The sequence below is a fragment of the Falco naumanni genome, chromosome 9, assembly GCF_017639655.2.
Source record: "Falco naumanni isolate bFalNau1 chromosome 9, bFalNau1.pat, whole genome shotgun sequence".
In the NCBI taxonomy this organism is placed as follows: Eukaryota; Metazoa; Chordata; class Aves; order Falconiformes; family Falconidae; genus Falco; species Falco naumanni.
Window position 1 is genome coordinate 18807075 of NC_054062.1, and position 24816 is coordinate 18831890.

The window sequence follows — 24816 nt, forward strand, 5'->3', positions numbered from 1 at the left end:
TTCATAGGAAATTAAAAAAAAGGTCTTTATTGATTCCATGCTCAAGACGTCCATAAAACAATCATTTAATTCAAATAACTATAAATTTGACTTATGGAAAAAAATATATACCTCAATATGCCAAAATATTTGTAACAACATTAATTTACTAATTTTGTAACTTGGCTTTAATAGTATGCACTTATTTTCTTAGAAGATTTCAAAAGAGTATTGAGTACGTTAACTGGGAAAAGGGTGAACAACTGATCCATTTACCAATTTAACCAAATCACTAAACTTACTTTTTTGAGCTAGCTACCAACTTTAAAGAAAATATAAAAAGTAGGAATATAAACATCACCAACATAACTCCAAAATACAAAATCAAGACCATACAGTCGCTAAAAAGGCACTTCTGGTTTCTGATTCAAGTATTATTTCCCATCTTGGCAAAATTCCTCACAAATAGAAGCTATATCTAAACATACAGTTGTTACTGGGACATGTAATTCTACCATTTCAACATTAAATTTTAATGTTTTATAATAAAACTTTGGCATTAACTTTCTGTTGGTTCAAAACTTCTGAATCAACAAGCAGACTTTTATTTCTGTAAGCAGAAAAACTGTTTCAGGCCATTCTATCAGTTAATTGCCGTATGCAAGGCAAAAAAGCTTTACAATGGCACTTAAGGTATCATCCAATTACAGTTTGCCAAACTTTTACAAAGATTTTCATTTTTATTTTTCTATTTGTTACATTTCCATGCTATTCAGGTAAATAATCTACAAACACTGATTTATTTTTTTTATTTATCCATCTTACTCTAGAGCAATAACTAAATAAATTGACTTCCGGATAAGGCACAGAGCAACCATTACTCTTCATTAATAGTGTTCATAAAAAGGAAATGAATATATTAGACTAAGAAACACACCTTAAAATAGCTACAAACTGTTTCATCACCAGACATACCCATAATATGATGCTCTTTGGATATCTCCGAGGAAGTTACGGTTCCATGAACTAGCAGTGAAAGAAAAGATGAAGTCTCATGATTAATTTTTTTTGTTCTTAATTTACAATCTGTTTTCTGGAATAAACCTTTACCGGTCAGTTAGCTGACTCTTAGAACATCTTCAGTAGCCACAAATCATGACAGCCACACTAAGAGGAATCAAGATACAGAATTAGTATTAGCTGTCAGGTTGGCCCACAGCATTTTATTTCTTCTTTAAAATCTTGCATATTGCCCATCCATCAGACACCCCAGCTTACACAATATAAAAATCTAGCATAATTACATTTCTGTAAATAAAAATGTGTTACTCCAGTTTATAATCAAATCTCCACCCAAAACCATATGCTGATCTTTCATCACCAGCTGCATTAAAATGTGCTTTCAGAAGTAAAGTTCCTTAGTAAGCATGGAGACCACACAGGGAATCTGCTTCTTCTCACTGAAGCGTGGATCATCAGACTGTGATTCAAAATTTGTGGCAACCACATAGTTGACTCGTGTGAGGATCTGCATGATCTCAAGCTGTTTTCCATGCTCATTTAGCACAGAGCACAGAGACTGCACAAACCAGGAGCCTCTTCCAGGATTCCTCCAGGAGTAATAACCTTACAGAAAAGACAGATAAGAAAGTACACAGGGTTATTTTTCCTCTTTTTTTTTTTTTTTTTTTTTTAATTATCTTGTGTTGAAGAACGGAATGGCAGAGAGATATGTACTAATTTATATGAAAGATTCTGGGCAAAGAGTAACAATGCCCACACAGAAAGTTTAATTCTCATCATTTGTGTCACATATCCTACTTCATTAAAGTGGAGAATGAGTATTAACTCTCCAAACCTCACATTATTGAAGTACCATTCTGTATTTTTGCATTTGGGAAACTGCAAGCAGTAAGATTTTATGTTCTTCCTCTTGAAGAATAAGTTTTGTACTGGAACTATTCCTCTTCCTGTTTTCATCACATATTCAACATACTCTCTACACTGGGACATGGAAGGGCACGATTCCCAGAAAATAGTAGTACTGAATTCATCATCTGTCATGTCTGTGTCTTCTCACCTGCCAAATCTGGGCTTTCTCCCATTGCCACTGTAACTAGAGTAAAAGAGGTGGATACAATACACTGGCCCAACATACACTGGGCCTTGGTGTTTTGTCCATCAGTGTACATCAATGAAGGTCAGTCTACAATAGATCAATATGGGTGATGCTTTTTGGCTTCTGTCCCCACACTGACCACCTTTTCTTTACCTGGCACTGTGGAATACGCAAACAGAAAATCTGCTTCTACTGGGATTTTGTATCTTGGATTGGCATCTGTTTCCAGAGTGTCATTTGCAGGTCCTGAGTCAGTTTGTATACCTTCATCAAATTCAGAGCCTCTGCATGCCTGAAAGCAGTGAAGACAAAGAGAAATTATTCAATAAGGAGAAACTAAGTGTTATAAAAATAAGTATTCATTAACATTTTTTAATCAATACAGGTTTAAGCAGTACTTTGCATGTATTAGAAGCAGAAGTGCAATTGTGGGGGACATCTAATTGTTCAGTGATAAAATTACTTATCTATAGTACTGTGTTGCAGACTGTGGAACCCAGTGGACAGTCAAAATACCAAGTCAGCATTAGCTTATGCTAACCACGATTAATTTTAGTAGTCTACAGGCATCCTCAGCACTCCATTATTATATAATGTCTTGTGCACTGTGACTTCTGGACATTTTCTTTACATGGACTACACATTGTCTTTGGTTCCTGACATGCACTGCTGTAGCACTACATTTCACAGAACAACAAAATCAAAATCACATCCCAAAAATCATCTAGCCCAATCCTCCTTCTCAAGCAGTGACAGCTACAGCAGATGCCCAGGACCGTGTCCAATTGGGTTTGGAATATCTCCAGAGATGGAGACTCTGGGCAACCTGTTCCAGGGTTTGACCACCCTTTTCAAGTATATTGCATTTTTAACATTTTCCCATTTATTCTTAGTTTCCTCTTAATCATGGGGTTTAGCTAAAGGGCACATGGGGACCACAGTCCAGGCTGGCAAGTTTCAGCTCTTGATCAGCAGCTTTGACTGACAGCTTTTGCAAAAAACAGCATGTTTGATGGGCTTACATAACAGGAGTTGGTTGCCTTTATTAAGATAATTTTAAAGGCAATGAAGTACCCATTTCAAACTTGTAATTAAGAGAAACATCACTTTAGTAGTGTGAAGAGTCTAAAATAGACAGTTTTCACTTTGAGGTTGAGAATTAATTGATGGAACAGCCTAGGGAAAACCACATCCGCTGCAACTCCCATACATATATAATACTACGATAAAAAAGAGAATTCAGACCCATGGTGTTTGAAACAGCTGTCTTTAAAAGCTTAAATAATATACAATTCATTATATGTTAATGCAATAATATAAAATTATAGGCTACTGAGGGAGAGAAAAAAATATTTCTTTTAGCAGAAAGCAGTATTTGGTAGAGACAGCCTTTATTCAGAGACCTGGACAGTAGTGTTTCTATTGATGATCACGTACTGTCCTCAGGTCTGTTTGAACAAGAGGGAGTTTCCGTTTCTGCTTTTAAGTTCATATATTGCCACACACAAAGAGAAACCATGTACAAAATTACAATGAGAACATGTTGTTTACATCTGTGAATCTTGCATATCAATTATCTTTTGAAAACAAACAATGGAAGTCACCCATAGTCCACTTCTCTCAAACACGTTTCTACAAAACCTCCAGCAAGATTCTGTAAGTTAATGTACAGGGCTGTTCTACAGCAGGCAACCAACATAGCACGTTTTCCCCAGTGCAGCAGTAGGACATTATGTCTACCATAGGGCTCTTACCTGAATGAAAAATAATTTGGGTTTGCCTACAAGGCTTTTACACTTGTCTCCTCTGAATAGTGCAGTCAAACTCTTGATAGCCATGGGTCCATCAGTGCCATAGATGAGCCCTTCTTCCCCATGGCTTAGAAGGATACAGGCAAAACAAGCGGCATCACTGTGGTTCTCCTCAGCAGCTGCAAATCAAATACTTCTTAGCCAAAAGGAAGCAACATTTTAATGAAAATTGTATTTAGCAAACACATTTTTCTGAGACTAAATATACATTGGGCTTCTACTGGAAGGCACAAGAAGGAACGGACAAAGGTGACACAACTCACTTTTTAGTGATGTGATGAGTACCTTGAATACATGAATACATCCTTCACTTGACTCTGAGTTCAGCCCACTGGAGTCAACAGGCTGGACTCCATCTAATACAACAGGCACTTCACCTAACATAACAAGAAAACTGTGTATTTCTGAAATTATGTTGGAGGAAGAGGTGTGGAATTAAGCCTAATCCATTCAGCCAAATCCTGCTATACGGAATATTGCATGTAGCAGGGCTTAAGCAATCTGTTCCAATATGATCTGCTTTGAGTAGGGGGTAGACTTGGCGACTTCCAGAGGTTTTTTCCACTCTAAATTATTCTATGATTCTGTATTTTTACCTTGTTTCAGTAATTTTTCCATATCATCACGGCTTCGGTCATTGTATGTGTAAACCTCAAAACCTAAATTTCTAAAACTCTTCGCTAGATCTCCAGCGTCTTTGTCAGTGCCATTGCGTGTACCCATTCCTGCCAGAAAACAAAGAATATGGTTGATTGCACATTACACAATTCAAAATAACTCACGTGTTCAAAGGTAAATTTTTAGGTTTATAATTACTAAACCAAAACAATGTCATGGTGACATGGTTTTAAAACAATCCTCTAACAGTATTCTCAGCACTGAGAACAAAGGGTGAGATTTGTTTTAGTGCAAAATAATGCAAGGTTCGGTGTTAACAAGTTATCTTACCCAGAAAGATGCTGGCCTGCCTCTAGTACCTTGCAACATAGGACCTCTATGGATGGTTCTATCTCCTTTTGGTTATGCAGCCTAAAGCACCCCAAGGAAAAATTGTTGAAAAGAGTCCCTATGACACCCACATAAAAGAAACCGAAATAAATTATGTGGAGTAAACACTTCATTTAGTATGTTTGCCAAGTATACAGGAAAAGACCTACGAAGTTGACCACAAGTATCTGCTTTGAAACCGTACATGGTCTGAAAAGTTAAATGCAGGAGTGCGAGCAGAGCACACCTACAGCTACTAAGTTTTGTAGCACAAAGCTGCAGCTCAGGGACAGAAAAGTTAGAACATGGGCTGCAGATGCTGAAGTTCAAATTTTAACAACACAGCTTTAAACTCTGGGACAAAGGTTTAGCTGGAAGTTGGTGGAGCAAGATGACATACTCTTTGAAACACATACTGCAAAGAAGCTGCAAAAAGCCACTCTAACGTAACCGTTAAAGAACAGGAATAAATTGTAGTAACAACTATTTCTTAAAAAAGATAAATAGATCCATTAAAATTCCATGTCCTAAAAATAAAATGCTTATTCATTAATGAAAGTATAAAAATTCTGGTCTGTAGTAAGTATTATCAAAGGAAGAACATTACCTGTTTTGTCTTCAAAATTTTTGTTGTTTATAATAATACATTTGCCAACTTTCTTGTAGTCCATATTATACTGGAATGTGGGTGTAACAATTCGGTACTGATTACTGAGAGAGGACTTTGGCTGTTCTTCTTCTCCATTCTTCTTTTTTCTAGGTGAATCAAATGAAATCATTGTTAGTGGCCAGTCACATGCAGTGTGCCTATTTATCTTAACGCAAACCATTTGGCAGCCCTACCTGATATTTTTTCTTCTCTAATGTTTATTTTCATGATCCAGGCATAAAGATCTCGTGATTTGCATGAAGTGATTATTGTATGTGATTGGATTCTGATGATGGTAAAATGACCCTAGACTGAACTGCAACCAACAGTAGTATACATAGGTCCTGCCCCACAGATAAAACAAATGGCCTAACCATGAAGTCAGGCTGGCAGTAAACTTTTGCAAACGATGGTTCTGGACATACTTTACTTTCACCATGAATAATCTATGGAAGGACAGACAGAACTCCCTTAATAACTATTCCAAGCACAAGAAGATATGCAGTTCACCCAGTCATGTGAAAGGACTTGTTTACTGAATCACAATCTTTCCTAATTTCTCTGAATTAGGAAAAGACTGAGCAAAAGGTAGTTTCTCATGATAAAGGTTATTGATGTGAGCAGCTCACGTGTTGAACTAGACTGACAAACATCAGTCTGAACCTATGCAAAAAAACTTAAGCACATTTTAGTGTAATCAATACCTGAAGCTCACTTAAAAACCAAACCAAACAACAAAAAAAAAGCTACAAATGTTTTCTGTTAATATAACTGTGTACTGATCTTTCTGCTATGTGTGGGAGTCTTAGATTGGATTAGAAAGAGATGCAAAGGGATAGCAGAGACTTTGCTCACTGATTTATTCTAAATGAAGTATTAAGAACAAATCAATTACAGCCAACACGCACAGCTGGAGTATAAACATGAGGAACTCAGCAGTACTTGCTGTTAGACGTGGACTTTTGGTCCAAGCAGGCGGCTTCAAAATTTGCTAAGATCTCCTCAAGCAGAACTGAGGCCAGTGAGAGCTTATAAGGTGTCTGATTCAACCTCAGGACTATAAACAAGCTTTGAAGCAAGCCTAGGTAGAAACAATACTCAGGAAAGTGCAGCAGAAGTTATCAGTACCTCTCTTATTGGAAGCAGAACGCTGGACCAAATAGTATTTATTACTGATGTCTGAGAGGAAAACATAACCTACTTTTGCAGCACAAATAACTGTATAATACAGTTTGATTTTAACAAAATTAGATTTTCCCCATAATCTCAATTAAGTACTTTCACTATTCTCACTCTGACAGCTATTTGCTTCAATAATAGCCTGTAGACATGAGATTGGTGCGAATTGATTAAATGTTATTTATGTAAACCACTTCCTTACCTACCTGATTTAACAATTGTATTTTAGCTTTAAGTGTCCTCTCTTTTATTACTAAAGGATGAGACTAATTGGAAACTATAATAAACCTTCTCCAGATGATTCACTGTGTTTAAATGCTACTGCAATTAATTTTTTTAACAGCTTCTTCTTATCTTTCAGCGTCCTCATGTTCTTTTATAAAGGGCCAAATTAAATAGCTGCACCTGGCAGGTTTTCTCTGTACTGTTTTTACATGTGACCATCCTAGTATCCCCTTCTCTCAGACTTTTCGTAGATACTACAAAACAAGATATTGAATCATACATACTTGAGGATTTTGTCTGATACACTGGAAGTACAGTGTTTTTCTGGCAAATCACAAGTATTGGTATTCTCCTTGCATACTGCTTCTTGAGGGCTCTGGGAGAAATAAATAAATATCCTTTGCCTCAAGAAAAGGTTTTAACATTTTAGAGAATTATACACAGCTGTATGATGTTAATATTACATTTGACTTTCAAAGAGGTCTTGGATTCTTATTTTAGCCTAAAATTCCCCCTGGTCCTACATCACTAGACAGCACTCTGGCAAAGGGAGAAAAAGAAATTTAAAAACAACAAATAACCACTCAGGTCGATGACGAGGCTTATTTCCTTAGCCCACACTGGATTCAAGTTTCTACAGATTTATCGGGCTTCACTGACTTCCTGAAAATGCTGAATGACTAACAGTGGCTGTTGCACACAATAGGGTATTTTCAAGAGGATTGTACACAAATTTCTGTTTATGTTCAACCCATGAGCAGTTGTGAACACTTGGGGCAGATGATGCACTGTTTGCTCTCCTAAAGTGCTGGAAGCGATCTAATTCTAGTGCAGAACTCGCGCAGCTATGTGACCCTACAAAAAGCCTCACTGAAAAGTGCAGCTGGGGTTAAGCAGCACAATATCGTTGCCACACAACTTCTCTGAAACCGCTTCACTTCCGAGTTCATTAGTTTGCACTCATTCATGCAGAAAGATTTGGGCCTTCTGCTGGTATTCCCAAAAGTACACCAGAAGCTCTGCGTTGGCCAATGTCCAATATCACAGACCAGCCCCATCAGCATGGTAGCACACATAGCTCTTACCATTTCCTCATTCCTTTACAGAGGGGTAGAATGGTTTTGTCCTAAAGACTCCTTCCAAGCTGAACAGGCTAACAAGATACTAAGCAACCACAGCATGCTTTGTAAGGTCACACATATAATTTCTTTACTGGCAGACAACAAAAAGTTCCAGAAATCTTTTGGTACATGTCCAAACAGAATGACTAAGGAAACAAAGGTTGTGGAGTATACATCTCTTGGGCCTGCAGCCCCAACACAAGTTGCTCTTTGACAATTCCTTTTTTTCTGTGCCAACATAGCACAATATGGGAATTGCCTGACTGGCCTAAACTGACAGTATAAAGGTACAACTCTTTAGTCTCAACAAGCTAAGTCAGACCTTGTACTAATGACTAATGTAAACATAAATGCAAATAATGACTAATGTAAATGTATTACTAAAGTAATAATTATCTACCGATCAGTCCTTCAGGGAAATGCCTTGTCAGTGACAGGCTGGCTTATGACTGAAAGCCTAAACCTTTGCAGCTAATTTTTTATTCTCTAAGCTTTGAACTGGACACTTGTTAATATAAATGTTTACTGCTCTTGTTCTTACCAGGCTTTCTAACCACGATATTTACCAAAAGGGCTTCCACAGGTTAGCTGTGTGGTGTTATAAAATGTTTTAAACTATTTGCGCTTAGTTTTATTTCATCCTGCTTCTCTGACATCCACTGTCTTCAGCTTCCCTCTTTTGGGATTCAAACTTGCCCAGACTAGATAGAAACATGAATTTTATGACTGTTTACTCTTTTTTTCAGCCTTTAATTACAGCTACACCATAACTCCTTACTCCACTAGCAGTAACTGATCTTTCCCTTAGACAGAAATATTCTTCCTATCAGTGCTCTCACACATTTCATGTTCTCTCTCTGGAGTGAAGAGTTCAGCAAAACTAAAACTCCACTCTGGCACCCTCATACAGCTCGCACATTTTCACTTTTACTGTGTCTCTAAATCCAGGCCTTAGGTTTGACAACAGTATGTCTGGGAATGGGATTTCATCGTCAGTGTCAGCTCTGGGAAAACCATTATTATCAGCTTCACACTTTTCAAATATTAATTCAAATGTAAAGTTACCCATACAATTTATGATTTTGTTACCAAACTTTTAAATAATAAAGGCCAAATTTCTTACCACCATGGGGGGCTAAAATTCTGTCAAAGTCACTTGCACCAGTAGTGAACCTGATTGTCTAAAGCACTGCTACTTATCAGAACAAACTTTCTTTTCCGTTACACTTTGGGTAAATTTTGATGTCAGTATGTATGGATATCAAGATTGAGGGATAAAAATACCTCTGTTAACATTTAATTATACGTAAAGATTATTTTCAATAACAATTTTCCTGAAAGCCGTGTCTCTTAGCAACTGATACTTCCTCTCCTTTTGCTTCTTTCCTACTGGCATCTCCCGGCACTTAACTTTGCTACTGTGTATTAGTATGACATCCGACATACTGAGAATCCATGTGCAGGAGAATGGCTTCCTTGCTTGTTGCAGTCTCTCATCATCTCCCCCACCTGCTACAGCCAGGTAGCCAGTGACTGGAAAAAACCCTTTTGCTCTAAAAGGGCTGGTCTGCTGTAGCTATATGGACTCCCCTTAGAAGAGCAGTAGCATAATGCAGGGAAAGGTCTCAAGAGAAGAGCGCATGAAAAAGTCTCCAGAGTAAAAACTGTTATACCAATCCATTTACTAAACATCAACATTAACAATGATTAAAAAGAGGATGATAGTAACTGACAGACAACAGAGCTCTTCTGAAAACATGAGCTGCTTGGCCTTCAAATCAATGTGACAGCACACAGAAGAAACAGATATCCCTGGAAAAGAAGTCACTTAAATAGCCTTACACGCAGAGGATTAGCTGAATAAAGACAAATTTCACAATCATTGCCATCACATCACAGGATGGGAGGAGTTTCCCATTTGTTTTTTTCCTGTTTGTTTGCTTTTCTAAGAGGAAATCAATGTGTTAATCAAAATGAACTCTAAAAATTGTATTACAGAGGGATATGTGGGCTTTGCAAACAGCTATAATCCCTTTCCTGGGAAAGTTAGGGACTTTTGTTGCTGTACTGCAAAATGTAAGTGTAAAAAATAATTCTACAATTAAGATACTATTCAATTTAAGGAAGCTGCCATTCATAATTGGGTGGAAAAGGCTAAATTGATTACATTCGCTTCTATTTGAAGTACACACACACAAAAGAAGAGAACTCTATCTTGCTCTATCAATTTCAGTGGGCTTTACTTCATAAGGAATACACAGAACATTATAATAGTTTTTACTCTGGCATGCTTCTTTAATGCATTGTGCAATCATATATCATTTTTGAATGACTGGTAACAGGTTTCTGTTAAAAAGAAAAATTGCCTTAAAAAACATGCTATCTTTACAGAATAAAACATTTCAGGACCCCATCTGGAGTCCCTGTGCTTTTTGGCACTGGAGAATAGTTTTATTCTAGTTTCTGTCACATTGTCAGCCTTTCTGTTGAGTCCAGGCAAGAAGACTGCAGCAGAGGTAAAGTGACAGAGTCCATAGTAGAAACCTCAGGTAATCCATTGACATCCACCAGAACTTGCATCAACTTAATATGGTGGGATGCAAGGTATCTTAAAACTGAAATGCTCTTTATTGTATTACAAACAACTGAGACATTTCCCTCGTGAGTCTTACATTTGGGGACCTATTTAAAGGCTTCCTTTGAATAAATTCCCCATTGATTTACAATACAAATAATTTTAAGACCTCTGAAGAAACTTACATACCTATATTGCTGATTTAATTTTATGCAGTTTGTGTGGCTCTATGCTGCTCTTTCTGTCTAACCCCCCTCCCCCCCCCTTCCATTATTGCATGCACAGTATAAATGGTGTTTGTGATTACTGCTCATCACAAGTACTATGTTTGCTCTCCTGAGGTAGAATCCTGGATTGGGTTCATTTTGTAAAAAAAATAGGTAGTTAAAGGATAAACAGGAAACAATGAAAATGCAGAGGATTACATTTGAATTCACAAAGCATCACCAAACTATGTGTAGTAAAACTGAGTGTACTGGAGACCAATTCAGAGTTATTCTTCCAAAAGAAGTGATACAGAAACAGAATTCATAAATTAGACAAATCAAGGTTCAGCGTTCTTTCTGTTCTATGTTTCTACCATAGTCTCAATAATTAGTGGTCTATTCATGTCTGATGCTTTCTGATGATCATGCATTAATATGTCTTACTCCTACACAACCTTCTTTTCATACTGCCAGCTTTAATACTTTTATCTAGCTTTAATACTTTTAATCCAGTCTAATTTCACCATATTTAGTACACCTCTAATTACTGTACACTCTCTCCTCTTTGAATTTTTTTTTCTCTTGAAACCTATTGGCAATAACAAGCAAAAGACACTTGTTAAACCTGACTAGAGCTTTTTAGATCTTAAGTTCCATAAGGAAAACTCTTTGTTCTTTGTCAGATCCATTTTGGTAAGGTGTCACGTAGATTTAGAGCTGCATGCAAATAACAGATTATCCTGTTGCCTTTTCCTGTTAATATTGCATCAGGTTGGCAGAGCAGCAACATTTCTGGACAAGAAGCATGTGTCACTGCTTGAACTGTCTTTTATAAAACCGAATATTCCTTTACTGTTAAAAATCAGAAAACATAAATTATATGGTATAAGGACTAAGCATTAATCATAGGGGCTAAACCAAATATTACAACTGTATTGCACTGCGTTTGATGGTGAGATCCTGAGTCACATGTTAAGATGGCTACTTGCTAGAATACTAAGTGAAACCCAAGATAAACATTAACAGGAGCCACTGCAGAAGACACTGGCATTTGGGACATCTCAATCCCGTTTCCAAACTGACTGCCACACACTATGGGCTCACAAACCTTTTCTCCTGAACATACTCCAATGGCAGGTGCAATTTTCACCTCTCTCTTTTCAGACAGGTAACACCTTACCAAGGACTCTTTTGAAAGAGGTTAAATGTAACTGTAAACCAAGAAAATAAATACTTTCCCCTCACAATCTCTTTTTAAGCAAAGGTTACTTAGGCCTTCAAATTATATGTCACTAGACAAACTGAAAAACAGCTTAATAGTTGAAGCAAAAAATCTCCTGATGAAAAAGGGGCAATAATAATTATATAGAAGGAAGTTCAAGTAAACACTGCATAATTTCAGTTTCCCTACTGAAAGTTATTAGCAAATGACTGCTGACTTTGACAGACTAGCACCAATAAAATAACCAGCCCTTAGAAGGCTATTTTAAAATATGCTCCAGATAAGTGTTGAAAGAAAATGCTAAAAATTTCTAATATTACTGTCAGAATCTTTTCAACATAACAGGAAGTCTTCATTTAGAAGAAAGAAGCAAAGTGGTCCTAGAAAACTGAAGATAAAAGTTCCCCCCAAGCATCTAAACATGTTTCACCTATGCTGCTTACCACGGCAAAGAGATGTCTTACACCAAAGGCATGAAAACTGACAGCTGTTATTTAGAATAGCAAACATAAACAACACAATATAAAAAAGACCCCAGAACATCAAAACATGACAAACAGTCAAATGGTCTTAGATTTCTGTTCCCTCTAATAGTCTTGTTTTGCCTGTTAAATTTTAAATTATGGTGAAACATGCCAAACTGGTAATACTGGAGCCTGAAGTTCATATTTATCAATGACATATAAAGTCTGTGCAACCCCTACATCTTCATATACTACTCTACTGAAGGGCCTAAACGTTGAAAGTCATTTTGGGGAAAGGGTGGAATAAAGGGAAACAGCAAGTGGGCTACATGAACACCGCAGCCCCTGATGAATGCACCCTCTTTTCTCCTGGGAGCAGGCCTACTAAAAGCAACAGGACTAGTCAGGCAGTAAAATAATGCCTGTTTGTATCTGTTCTCAAGACCAGGGCCATAGCAATTATTGAGCCTCCAGCTTCTTTTTGAACTGCCAATTAGTTCCTGACTTCTTCAGGACATCTTTGGAAGTAGCTTGTCAGCTGACTAAACAATGCCACTTTAAAAGTCACTAGAGGCCAAGCCTTTTGTTTGAATGAACCTGAAACGAGGAAGCTAATAGAGACAGTACCTCTTGTTTTTTTGGGAACTGATATCCTAAGCCCTCCTTATTACTGTAAGCACACTAATTTTGAAAAGCAAACACTGCTGTAGCAGTCTTGAAAGAACAGAGTTCGGTAAATAATGAGATAATTTCCTTGAACTGATCAAGATAATAGAGCTGGGAGGGATCTAAGCTATCATTAACAAATTCTTTGCCCAAAATAGGACTGAGTTCATTCATCCAGTAAAACAGTATCATACTAACAACCTACTTTTGATCTTACTATGACATATGTAGCAATACTATTACAGATTTTGCAGAAAATATGCAAAATAAAATGCTTTATTTTTTTTAAAGAAATCCTGGCATTTCCCTAAGTTTCCTGGAACATGCTATATCACTTCCAAAAGTAGAACACAAGCCATAGAAATATTTATTAAGATCATATGCTAGCTATGCTTTACTTGCTTAATTTGAGGAAAAGTATTAAACAAACCAAAATGCTCAACTGGGGGGATATGTTCTGTTACCTACTAAGAACCACTTGGTTGTGCTCTGGACAGAGAACTGAGTGTGAATCCTGCTTCTGCTATTGAATAACTTCAAAACAACTTCCTAGCTCTTGGTGTTATTTTTTCCATTACAAAATGGAGCCTAAACAAACTTATTTCATAAAACAGCTGCTGATTGTCTTCTTTCCAGGGGGTCAGTAGTGTACAGTAAACAAGAGAATGATTTCAAAATCCACTGTTTTGTACATCTGTACAATGTTTATGTCCAGAGGGTGTGAGGTAGCTTACTGCCATGTGCCTCCTGGAGGAAAAAATGCTTGAAACAAAGATATTCTTACTGTCCACTATGGAGTTTTACAATGGCTCTCAGTCCAGAAACAGATTCCATATTCTTTGGTTACCGCACATAGCGTCCCTGAAGAGATAAAACCGCTAGAGCCTGCAAAGGATTATTTAATATCAACTGCAAAAATGACAGGGTTTCAGTCCACAGAATATGGCATTTCCCCAAAGTATATTATAGCCCTAAAGGCCTCTGGGACCTTGACTTATCACAGTCAATATCACAGCTTACCACACTGCAGCTACTCAGGTGAACTATACCTGCTCTTAAGTTCCTTTGCAACTACAATCTAAAGTGTATTAACTTCAATCACAGTAAGGCCTCACCTACCACAAAGCTTCACAATTCCAACAGTCTCAGAGATGAACAAAATCGACTAGTGAGCTACAACATGCCAATTGCAGTAACTGACTGACCTGAGCGTGAACACACTTTTCATTTGATCTCTTGCAAAGCAAGCCACAAACCCTTATTCAGTAGTTACTATAAACCTGCAGCTTCTGTTTAAACTGCAGAACATCTTTTAGATTTACATCCAGCCTTTTTTTAAATGATCCATTGCTTACAAAAGGTGCCTCCTATCTTCTGACCATCCATCGCCTATGCATTTGTATAGTACACTATATATTTGCATAGTGCGAGCAAATTATCTTTAAACTTTAGTTAGAGAAACTAAATACATTTTAAATCCTCACTATATGACATTTTTCAGACCCTGAGTTACTCTTGTAGCTTTTTTGTCCCATTTGAGTTTCAGACCCTTCTCCAATTAGGAGGGAGAATCTTCTCTAAGAACTTGTAAAACAGAGAAACCCAGCCCAGGACAACTGGAAACAGGTAGCAATATCCTAGTCTTTGTGCACTTAACAAGTAGAACTTACAACCTACATGACAATTTTGTGGTGTAACGCCTGCAGCAGAGAAGATCAAAACAAAGTTCTAAACTCTTGACCATCAATTTGTAATTCAGCTTCAGCTTCCTAATTAGCTGGATGATATTTGCTGTGCAGGCCTCACAACGCTGTATGCATAATAATATTCAAATAACATTCAAAAGGTAACAGTTTACAAATAAAGAATATTGTTTGCTGAAAGGCTTTCTGCTCATTTCCAGAAAACCTGCATGTACATACCTTCCAGGGGTGTTCTAGAAACTCAAATCTTGCACGATCATATCCTAGGTAGTATAATATACATAGACAACTACCAACTATATGAAAAAAAAAAAAAAAGAAGCCTCTCTTATCTACCATTAGGTACTAAAAGCAATTAACAGAAATTAAAATAAAGCAACCCCCTCCAAATACTGTTTCTTAGATAACATTCTGGCTAGGAGTAGCAATTGCAAAATGCCAGTAGAGTTATAATTAGCTTGATATAAGCATTGAAAGTAAACTCTTTCAGGGTATTCATTCATGAGATTTCCAAACAGGTGGCAGAGAAAGGAGGAGATAAATAACATTCTACAGTACCTTGGCTCATCATCAAATGGTACTCCACACTGCATCTGAAAACAGCTTCAGCTTGTCCTCAAGAACAAGTCTAATCTTCTTTGCTAATGCTAGGAGCCCACCATGCTCAGGGTTACATTGCAGAGTGAAACAGGATTCTCTCTGTGTTCAGGCCCAAAGATTTGCATGTGTCAGCAGTGGGTCACGCTGGACTTTTCTATGGGGCTATTCAAACCCTCATAGCTATCACCCTGCAAGCTGAGGTCATGCAGGCCTGATCTACCTTTGCTGACAAGTGGAAAACACGCTCCCATCGCCCTGATTCTATCCTCGTTCCTATGTAAGAGGGCAGGAAAATACAGCAGATCTTGAGATGGAGGTGGGATGCAGACGTCACATTGTAATAAGTCTTTCTTCCTTCCCTCAAAACCTGATCTGTGATCTGCCATTAGTACAATATTTAGACAATGAATATTTCTAAGTAAATAAGGCAAATTAACAGACAGTTTACAAAACCTCTTTGCATTCTAATTCATAGAACTATATAAAGAGGGATGTAGAGGTGCTGAAGCATGTCTAAAGAAGGACAATGGAGCCAGGGAAGAGTCTGGAGCACAAGCCCTATGAGGAGCCACTGAGGGAACTGGGGCTGTTCAGCCTCTAGAGATGGAGGACCTTGTTGCTCTCTACAGCTCCCTGACAGGGGGCTGCAGGCAGGTGGGGGTCGGTCTCTTCTCCCAGATAACAAGCGACAGGACAAGAGGGAAAGGCCTCAAGCTGCACCAAGGGAGGTTTAGATTGGGTATGAGGAAAATTTCTTCACTGAAAGGGTGGTCAAGCATTGGAACAGGCTGTCCAGGGAGGTGGTGGAATCACCATCCCTGGAAGAGTTTAAAAAACGCATAGAAACAGTGCTCGGTGCATGGTTTAGTGATGGACTTGGCAGTCCTGGGTTAACGGTTGGACTTTATTTCAAAGATCTTTTCCAACCTGAATGATTCTATGATATTTCTTATATATTTACCTTAAACAGATTTGGTTTATTATACGTTTGGCTTAATTTGGTTTTGATTCCTTTGAAAGCTTAAAAATTACACTACTTAATAGCTTTCCTCCAAATTTTGTATGATGACAGCCCAGAGTTTGTTGTAATGAAGGAAATAAATTACTACACTAAAAAGGAATTAGGATACTTGACTCACTGTTGTGATTGCTACAGATACAGTTCATAGATAACCCACTGTTTGCTGTGTTTCACGAGATAAAGTCTGTAAGGAGACTGGAAAGAAATACTGACTGCAAATTAATGAGTTCTTACACATTAGACTAGGTGCTTTTTCAAGATATTTGGGCATTTCCTGTGTGGTACATCCAGGAAGCATCCAGGGGAAAGTACAAGCACCACTCACGATTTTCACTAATTGTTAAATACTCCTCCAGTGTTCTTCAGCGACTGAGTCCAGATCTAACAAAAACTGCAATAATAAAAAAAAAACCAAGCTCTGGCTTAAAAGAGAGTAATAAAAATGAAACATCCGTGTTGCTCTACATTAAATTTTCCTTATTGTCTTTGTAGGAATTAACTTTAACAGACTATCGATGTCAGAACCTATTACTTCTGAAATTTTATGTCCAGTGCTTTGGGGGGAAATACACTGATATTTAGCTTGTGCAAAGCAGAACCCACAAACTCCAAACAAAATTAAAATTACATTGCGTTAATAATAAAAAAAAATAGACTTTTGTGTTAGAGTAGTGAAAGGAAAGATCATCACCCACTTACAGGATGGACTAAGGTGCACAGCGATTTGCTTAGAGACATAAAGGAAATGTGAGGCTGAACCAAGAGTTCAGTACAAACCTCTGAGTCGCAGCCCAGAGCATAACTTCAGATAATGATCCATCTGCTGTTATTTGTTTTAAAGTAACTTCCTATTTTTACTCTATCTAAGGATAAAAGAGATACTTTTCTTAGCAATATTTATTTTTTAAAGATCTGTAATATTCTGTCACTGAAAAAAACTTGTAACAGACCTGCATTTTTATAACTGCAAAAGTTAAGATAAAAAGATGAATTATCATTCAAGGCATCATTTGGATTTGAACACATTGATTTCAAGGCAGGAACAGCTGACATTCATGCAGTGGAGGCCAATACAGATTCTTCATAAGCATAGGGTGCTAGCAGTAGTACTGTTTCTACAAAGTAAGCAATTAATTTATAAGATCAGTGTATCGGGTTTAAAAGATTTCGGTAGCAGGGAGGCTACAGGGGTGGCCTTTGTGAGAAGATTATAGAAACTTGCCCCATGTCCAACAGAGCCAATGCCAGCCGGCTCAGGACAGACCCGCCGTTGGGCAAGGCTGAGCCCATCAGTGACAGCGGTAGTGCCTCTGGGATAACACACGTAGGAAGGGAGTACAGTTGAGCCCTGGAAGAAGGGACGGATGAAGGGAAGGTGTGTTTAAGATTTGGTTTTATTTCTTATTACCCTACTCTGTTTTGATTGGTAATAAATTAAATTAATTTTCCCCCAGTTTAGTCTGTTTTGCCTGTGATGGTAATTGGTGAGTGATCTCTCCCTTTCCTTATCTTGACCCATAAGATTTTCGTTGTATTTTCTCTCCCCTTTCCAGTTGAGGAGGGCAGTGATAGAGCAGCTTTGTGGGCACCTGGTGTCCAGCCAGGGTCAACCCATTACAGAGATCACGCCCAGTGTTTTCAAATGCCCCCCAAAATACAAAATGGGCAACTCTGGAAAATACATGCATCTGCATCACTGCGAACTGTTCTTCCCAAAGTTCTAGCGCAAAGCAGTGTCTCACAAATCAAGTAAATATAAGCTGTTGGTAATCAAAAGGGGATGGAAAATAGCTTCCCCAAAAGAGAGAAGAACAACAGAAGACCACAGTTGAAACACAGACCACTTTCCACACCTGTTACAGCTCCAAAGCTGAGGTTCAGCTGGGGCTTAATCTCAAAAGTAAATATTTACTCTTTGAAGGACAAGTTATTTATTTTGAGAAATAGGGCTACAGGGAGGCAATCAATGGTAGTGAAACTGAAATAGACAGCTTTGGTAACATCTGTGCTTCCCTACTTTGATGACCTGTATCCCAAATAAACACTGTACAAATGAAAAGAAAATATACATACCTGTGAATCTTTTTGATCTAAATACCAGTTTACAATCCTGGTAGATATATAACTATTGAACTACAGAAAACAATATATACACTGATGTTTCCAGAAAACTTTCAAATTAATCAAAATGAAAAGTCTCAAACTTTACAGTGAAAAGTCTCAAACTATATATTTAAGGCAGAAATAAATACCTTAAAGATATTTTGGGTCTGCAGTGTTAAACAGCTGAAATACTCTTGGTGACTATGTGTCAGTGCACCCTACAAATCCCTCAAATTCCTCAGTGGGATTTTCATATAATATATTTCATGTTTCTGCATTAAGGGCACTACAGATTTGCACAGTTTCAGTTGTAACTAGGTGTTTGTAAGAATTCTTAAATACATATTTAGATAATGCTTTCTGTTCCTGGATGAGAAGGGGAATATTGACTGTAAAATAAGACAGTAGGGCTGGAGTAGATAAAAAGTAACCAGAGGACAAATGGTTCTATACAATTAAATTAGAATAAAACTGGAACCTAGATACTACTAACCACCACCCTCTTCTGCATTACACTTCATCACTGAAGCCCACAAACACTCATGATTATTGACAGCGTAAGTACAAGTCTACCAAGCCTTGGGAATTTTCAGATGCAGCTTTTTTTTTAAAAAAACCCCTTTCATTAGTAAGAGAAATCTTAGCTCTACTTAGTACAGTGGAACCACAATTTTATTCTGTTTCATGTTACATTACGTTTCCTGGATGCTAAAATAGGTTTGCTGCTATCCATCTCCCTAACAGAGTTCTCCAATAAAAGACAAAAGATACCAAATGAAGACACAAGCCATTCTGTAGAGAAGCGAGACCCCTTCTAAAGCCTCAGAAGTGTAACAGGAGCACATACAGCATAGAAAAGAAAAAATTATATGGGAAAAAATTTCTAACTATCACATAAAAAATTAAAATAAACGTTTGAAATCCTCAGCTCAATCTTTGTTCAACCATGTTTTAAAATTTTATTGCACATAAGCTTGCCACTGCATACCCTTTCTGCTTTCTGAAACATAACTTTTTTCTCAAGTGCAACTCCCCGCAATTTTTGTCCACATTTTGAAGTAAACAAAATTTATACCCTCCTGCCATCTAGTGGCTACAAAGCCCTGAGCCAAACACCACCAGCAACTGTTAATGCAAAAATTAATGCTTTCAACCCTTTTCTACACCAACAGATTTCCCCCACCAACATTAATTAAGTACACTTTTTCAAAGAGAAGGAAATAAGGAGAAGGTAATTCCCCTAAGCTGTGGTGCAGCCAGAAGAACCTGCCCACTCCACGGCTTGTTCCGAGACTTGTGGCCTCCATGGTAAAGCAGGCTCACAGACTTCTTGGAGAGAAATATGCTGTAGTGAATAAGATTTTCCCTTACTTCTGCTTACTGCTCTTGCTAGATAAATCTCCAGTCACAACCAGAGAATGGTGAATTGGTGCTGTGAAGCTACTGGAAACAGCTGGTCTTTCTGCATAGCTTTGAATCCAGTTTCTCACTGATCTGTTCTCTTAAATTAAAATTAACATGCTTATTTAACAATACAAGTTAATTGTTTTCCTATTAAGCTTATATATTTTAAGCAATAATAAATGAAATGCAATGTAGAATTTCATTGAAAGCACTGCACAGCTAGTAAAAACTGGGTTGCTAAAACAAGACAAGGGACCATAAAATTGTAGTCAATCTAAAGCTTTCTAGACATTTCCTTTGACAGGTATTAATTTCGTGTTACCAAAATGAAGCCTTGGCAGTCAAGACATAGAACCATGCTGGTTCCAACTAAAAGTATATCTAGCCTAGTATCTGGTACTGCCTGGTAATGAGTTTTAAGAAAACAAAAGAAATTGGATACAGAACATATTCTCACAGAAAACTGATTTAGGAACATCTTGCGCCAAAGATTTTAACATCAATACTCCTACTGGACTTTTCTTCCACAAATACATCTCATCTCTTCTGAACTCATCTAAAATCTTGATGTCTGTGTATCTTGTGACTTTAAATTCCACAACTGCACTCTGCACTATGTGAAAATGACGTCTTACTGGTCTTTTAAACCTACTGCATGAACTTTCCATTGGATGTCCTGTGAGGCACAAGGAGCATTCATTCTCTGTTCACTTTCTCTTCCAATACAGTCACAATTTTATATTATATCCCATCTTCCTTTATCCTCTCACATTCCTATCTTCCTTCAAGCCAAAGAGTTTTAGTTTCTGTAAGACAAAGACCTTGTCACTGTACTTGGATTTTTAAGACCTTCACTGTCAACCAACTCGTTCCTCTTTAGGCAATCATCACCTTCTTCAAGAAACTCTGATAAATTTCTCAGACTTTTTTTTTTTCTACAAAACCTAATTTGAATCTCCTCAACCTCATATTTAATCTACACAAGTTTTTCACTTCTAAAGAACAATGTTTCAAATTGTATCTTCAAGGAGTTCCCAAAAGATGAATGCCTCAAACTGATGCATAGCCAAAATACTGGAAAAATTTCTTATAGAAAAAAGTGATAGAAATGCTGATTATTGCCTTTCCTTCAGGAATGATTAACTTTGAGTTGTATAATTTAATAATAGTATTAGCTTATTACCTCTTATAAAGACAACCAATACAGATATTAAAACACACATTTTATAAAGTTTAAAAGAAACCTTTGGCAAGATTTAGAAAAAAATGTTACATTGTCTATTTTGCATGATATGATTCTGTAAAAATGAATAATATACATACACATCATAAAACATATTTGAAGAATGATAAAATGAGACAAAGTGATTTGCTTAACAGCACATCAAAAGTCTTTAAGACTGAAGTATCTTCACTTCTCTTACAGATTTGTTACCCCTATTAGACTCATACAGTAAGTAGCAAAAAAAAATTTATATTCTCCACGTACTTTCTCTGAATTATGCTGTTCACTTCAGTGTGAATGTCCAATAGTAAAAATAAAATCAAAACATTGCCTGTAAATACAAGTCTTTGTATAAACACCTCTAATAAAATCTCTCTAAATCCATGAATATTTATTTAAGTTGGAAAAGACCTTTGAGATCTTCAAATCCAACCACTAACCCAGGACTGCCAAGTCCATCACTAAACCATGCACCAAGCACTGCATCTATGTGTTTTTTAAACTCTTCCAGGGATGGTGATTCCACCACCTCCCTGGACAGCCTGTTTCAATGCTTGACCACCCCTTCTGTGAAGAAATTTTTCCTAGTATGCAGTTTAAACCTCTTTTGGCACAACTTGAGGCTGTTTCCTTTTGTCCTGTCGCTTGTTATCTGGGAGAAGAGACCGACCCCAACCTGCCTGCAGCCTCCTGTCAGGTAGTTGTAGAGAGCAATAAGGTCCCCCCTGAATCTCCTCCATGCTGAACAGCCCCAGTTCCCTCACTACTCCTCATAGGGCTTGTTCCCTAGACCCTTCTCCAGCTCCGTTGCCCGTCTCTGGACATGCTCCAGCACCTCTACATCCCTCTCGAAGTGAGAGGCCCAAAACTAAACACAGTATTCCAGATGCAGCCTCACCAGTGTAGAGTACAGGGAGACAATCACTCCCCTTCTCCTACTGGCCACACAGTTTCAGATACAAGCCAAGATGCTGTTGGCTTTCTTGGCGACCTGGGCACACTGCTGGCTCATGTTCAGCTGGCTGTCAACCAGCACCCCTGGGGTCCTCCTCTGCCAGGCAGCTTTCTGGACACCCCACCTCAAGCCCATAGTGTTGTGTGGAGTTGCTGTGACCCAAGTGCAGGATGCAGCACTTCTTCTTGTTGAACCTCATGCAATTGGCCCTGGCCCATTAGTGCAGATTCTCCTGTAGAGCATTCCTACCCTCCAGCAGATCAACACACGCACTCAACTTGGTGTCCTTTGCAAACTTACTGAAGGTTTACAAAGCGAAGCAGCCATTTGCTGACATTCAACGGTATTTGTAAATTTTGCGTGTTCTTTTTTCATCTTTTGCATTTTCAATTACATTTATCTAATGTTTTCATAAGTATAGACAAGCAGTACATAGTTCTTGCTTTCTATACATTTAATGAATATAAGCTTATGCTTCAGTGAGTCTACTATGTTTTAAAATGGAACGCTTTTAACTTACTCTGTAATGGATTACATCTTTAGACTCAGTGAGGCTTCTTTGTGCTACAACCTAGATGGCACGTCCAAGCTTTAAAGTAACTTAAATAGTCAGCAGGGGATTCCAATAATGCAGATTAGCTGAGCTGAATGCAATAAAATAGATAATTAATGGCATATTTAATTCCCAATTCCACCGAAGGGCAATGTTTAAGATGAGGGACTATAATTGATGCTAAATTAACTTAGTGGTCCCTTACTACCAAATGAAGTTTATGGGAGATACTATAGATTTCCCTATAGGGAGATACTATAGAGAGATGCTTTAAGGTACAGAGCAGGTATATTAAACCTATACAACATAAACCATCTCCCTATCCAGACCATCTATGACACTGTGGATTCAGCAAAATGAACACCAAAATCCCTTTAGAAGTGTAGTATAACAGCTGACAAAACAGTAAAAGGATTAAAAATAGTAACTTACTTGCCAAAAAGTGAGAATCTGCTACTTCTGTCTGGCTTTGCATCAACTACATCATTGCAATCTTCATCACCTCCCTCTTCAGTACAGCGAGCAACATGCTGATCTCCCGACATCTACAAATAAAAGTGCAAGTATGTGTCCCTCAATGAATGCTATCATTTTAGAAATACCTCTGTAAACCAAACCATTAAACCAGCTACATGTGAGGTTGTTACACTGTTTAATACTTTATCAAGTAAGAGTGGCTTTGGACTTCTGGCTTTGAATGGCCATGACACTGCACCTGCTCAGTCCTCTGTAATAGCCTGTGTCAGCTACCAAAAGTGACTTGTCTCACACCGCTGTAAAAAACTGCGGATAAGAACAACAGTAATAAAAATTTTATGGTGAAAGATCTTATGATTAATTCACAGAAAAATTTTCATGGTCTGGTAAGAAGTATGTTAGGAAGAAAGCAAGGACAACTAGTATCAAAACATTTGTAACTGCAATCCTATCCAGAGCTAAGCCACCCAGAGAGCTCCTGTATTACCTTCCACGGATGACAGCTTAGGTTTTCATTTCTCTGTTTGTCTATAACAACATTTAATACTAATTTTATATTGTTCTCATGATTAATACAGGTGTACAGTTTTCAGGGGAAAAAACCCCAAACAGTTGTGCAGCGTTCCCTGGAAATTAAAAGGTATTTCCATTACATTAAGCAGCCTCCCACACAAATTGCTGAATTTCAACCAGTTTGGGGGTTTTTTTGTTGTTACTCCAGTGTGAACTTGGAACGCATTCATTCACCTCAAAACCAACACAGCACCGAGGGGCGTGCGAGGCGGCGGGTGGGCATCGAGGGGGAGCACGGGGGCTGCCCCACGGCCAGGAACCCGCAGCCCCGACGGGGGGACAAACCGCCACGGCCACCAGCCCCCCGCAAGTACCCCTGCCCTCTCCCAGGAAACGGCTGCAGCCCGCGCAGCCACCCGAAGGGCCGAAGCGGAGAGCCGCCGCCTTCCCCCCCGCGGCCCCTGGGCGGCAGAGGAGGGCAGCGAGCAGCGGGCCGGGCCCCGCGGCTGCCGGCCGGAGGGAGGAGGGTGGCCGGGAGAGGGGCGGCAGGGAAGCGCGGGAAGGGGCCTGAGGGGAGGGCGGCGGGCGGGACGGGGGGCGCAGGGGGACGCAGCGGGCTCGCTGAGGCGAGCGGCGGGACAGGCGGCTGGGAAGGGGCCAGGGCTTGCCTTGGCGCTGGGCTCCGGCGAGGCAGAAGCGAAAGCGAAAGCGGCGGGACGGTGCGGTGGGGCGCGGCCCCGCGGGGGCAGGCCCGGGCCGGCGGAACCCACCCCGGGCCGGCAGAACCCACCCCGGGCCGCCCCGCCTCGCCGCCGGGGCCGCCCCCGGGAGGGCCTGGCCTGGCTCAGCTCCCCAGCGAGCCGCTCCGCGGGGGCTCGGGTGCTGCCCCCGCGCCCCCCTCACCTCGCCGGTAATGACGGCTTCATCACTGCCGAAAGGAAATTAACACTTCTTAATAGCTGCGCTCTGTCACACCCCCGCGACAGAAGAGCCTTAAGTTTCATGGTGACACGAGATTGTCTAGATCTAAGGAATTTTTTTCCCTGTATAAACTTGAGT

General features: G+C 38.9%; 1 protein-coding gene across 4 annotated transcripts; it reads right to left on the reverse strand.

Annotated features, from left to right (window-relative positions):
- CASP7 (caspase 7) lies at nt 1–24543 on the reverse strand. Of its 4 annotated transcripts, none has more exons than XM_040607144.1 (8): nt 24426–24543; nt 23200–23312; nt 21524–21526; nt 5504–5652; nt 4506–4634; nt 3853–4028; nt 2252–2390; nt 1–1605 (listed from the first exon to the last, which is right to left on the reverse strand). In XM_040607144.1, exons 2-8 carry the CDS (start codon nt 23310–23312, stop codon nt 1382–1384), a joined length of 933 nt encoding a protein of 310 aa, XP_040463078.1. In that variant the 5' UTR covers nt 24426–24543; the 3' UTR covers nt 1–1381. The 4 variants fall into 4 exon arrangements, with proteins under 4 accessions (XP_040463078.1, XP_040463079.1, XP_040463080.1 ...); XM_040607145.1 differs by lacking the exon at nt 24426–24543 and adding an exon at nt 23992–24013; XM_040607146.1 differs by lacking the exon at nt 21524–21526.
- Nucleotides 24544–24816: the final 273 nt, after the last annotated feature.

Bases quoted from the DNA above. Each gene is read 5' to 3' on its own strand.
- CASP7 (XM_040607144.1), bottom strand. From the start codon at position 23,312: ATGTCGGGAGATCAGCATGTTGCTCGCTGTACTGAAGAGGGAGGTGAT. The intron at 4,635-5,503 runs GTAATGTTCTTC...GTTTTCTGGCAG, and splicing joins AAATTTTGAAGACAAAACAG to GAATGGGTACACGCAATGGC. The intron at 2,391-3,852 runs GTAAGAGCCCTA...CACTGCTTTCAG, and splicing joins CCAAATTATTTTTCATTCAG to GCATGCAGAGGCTCTGAATT.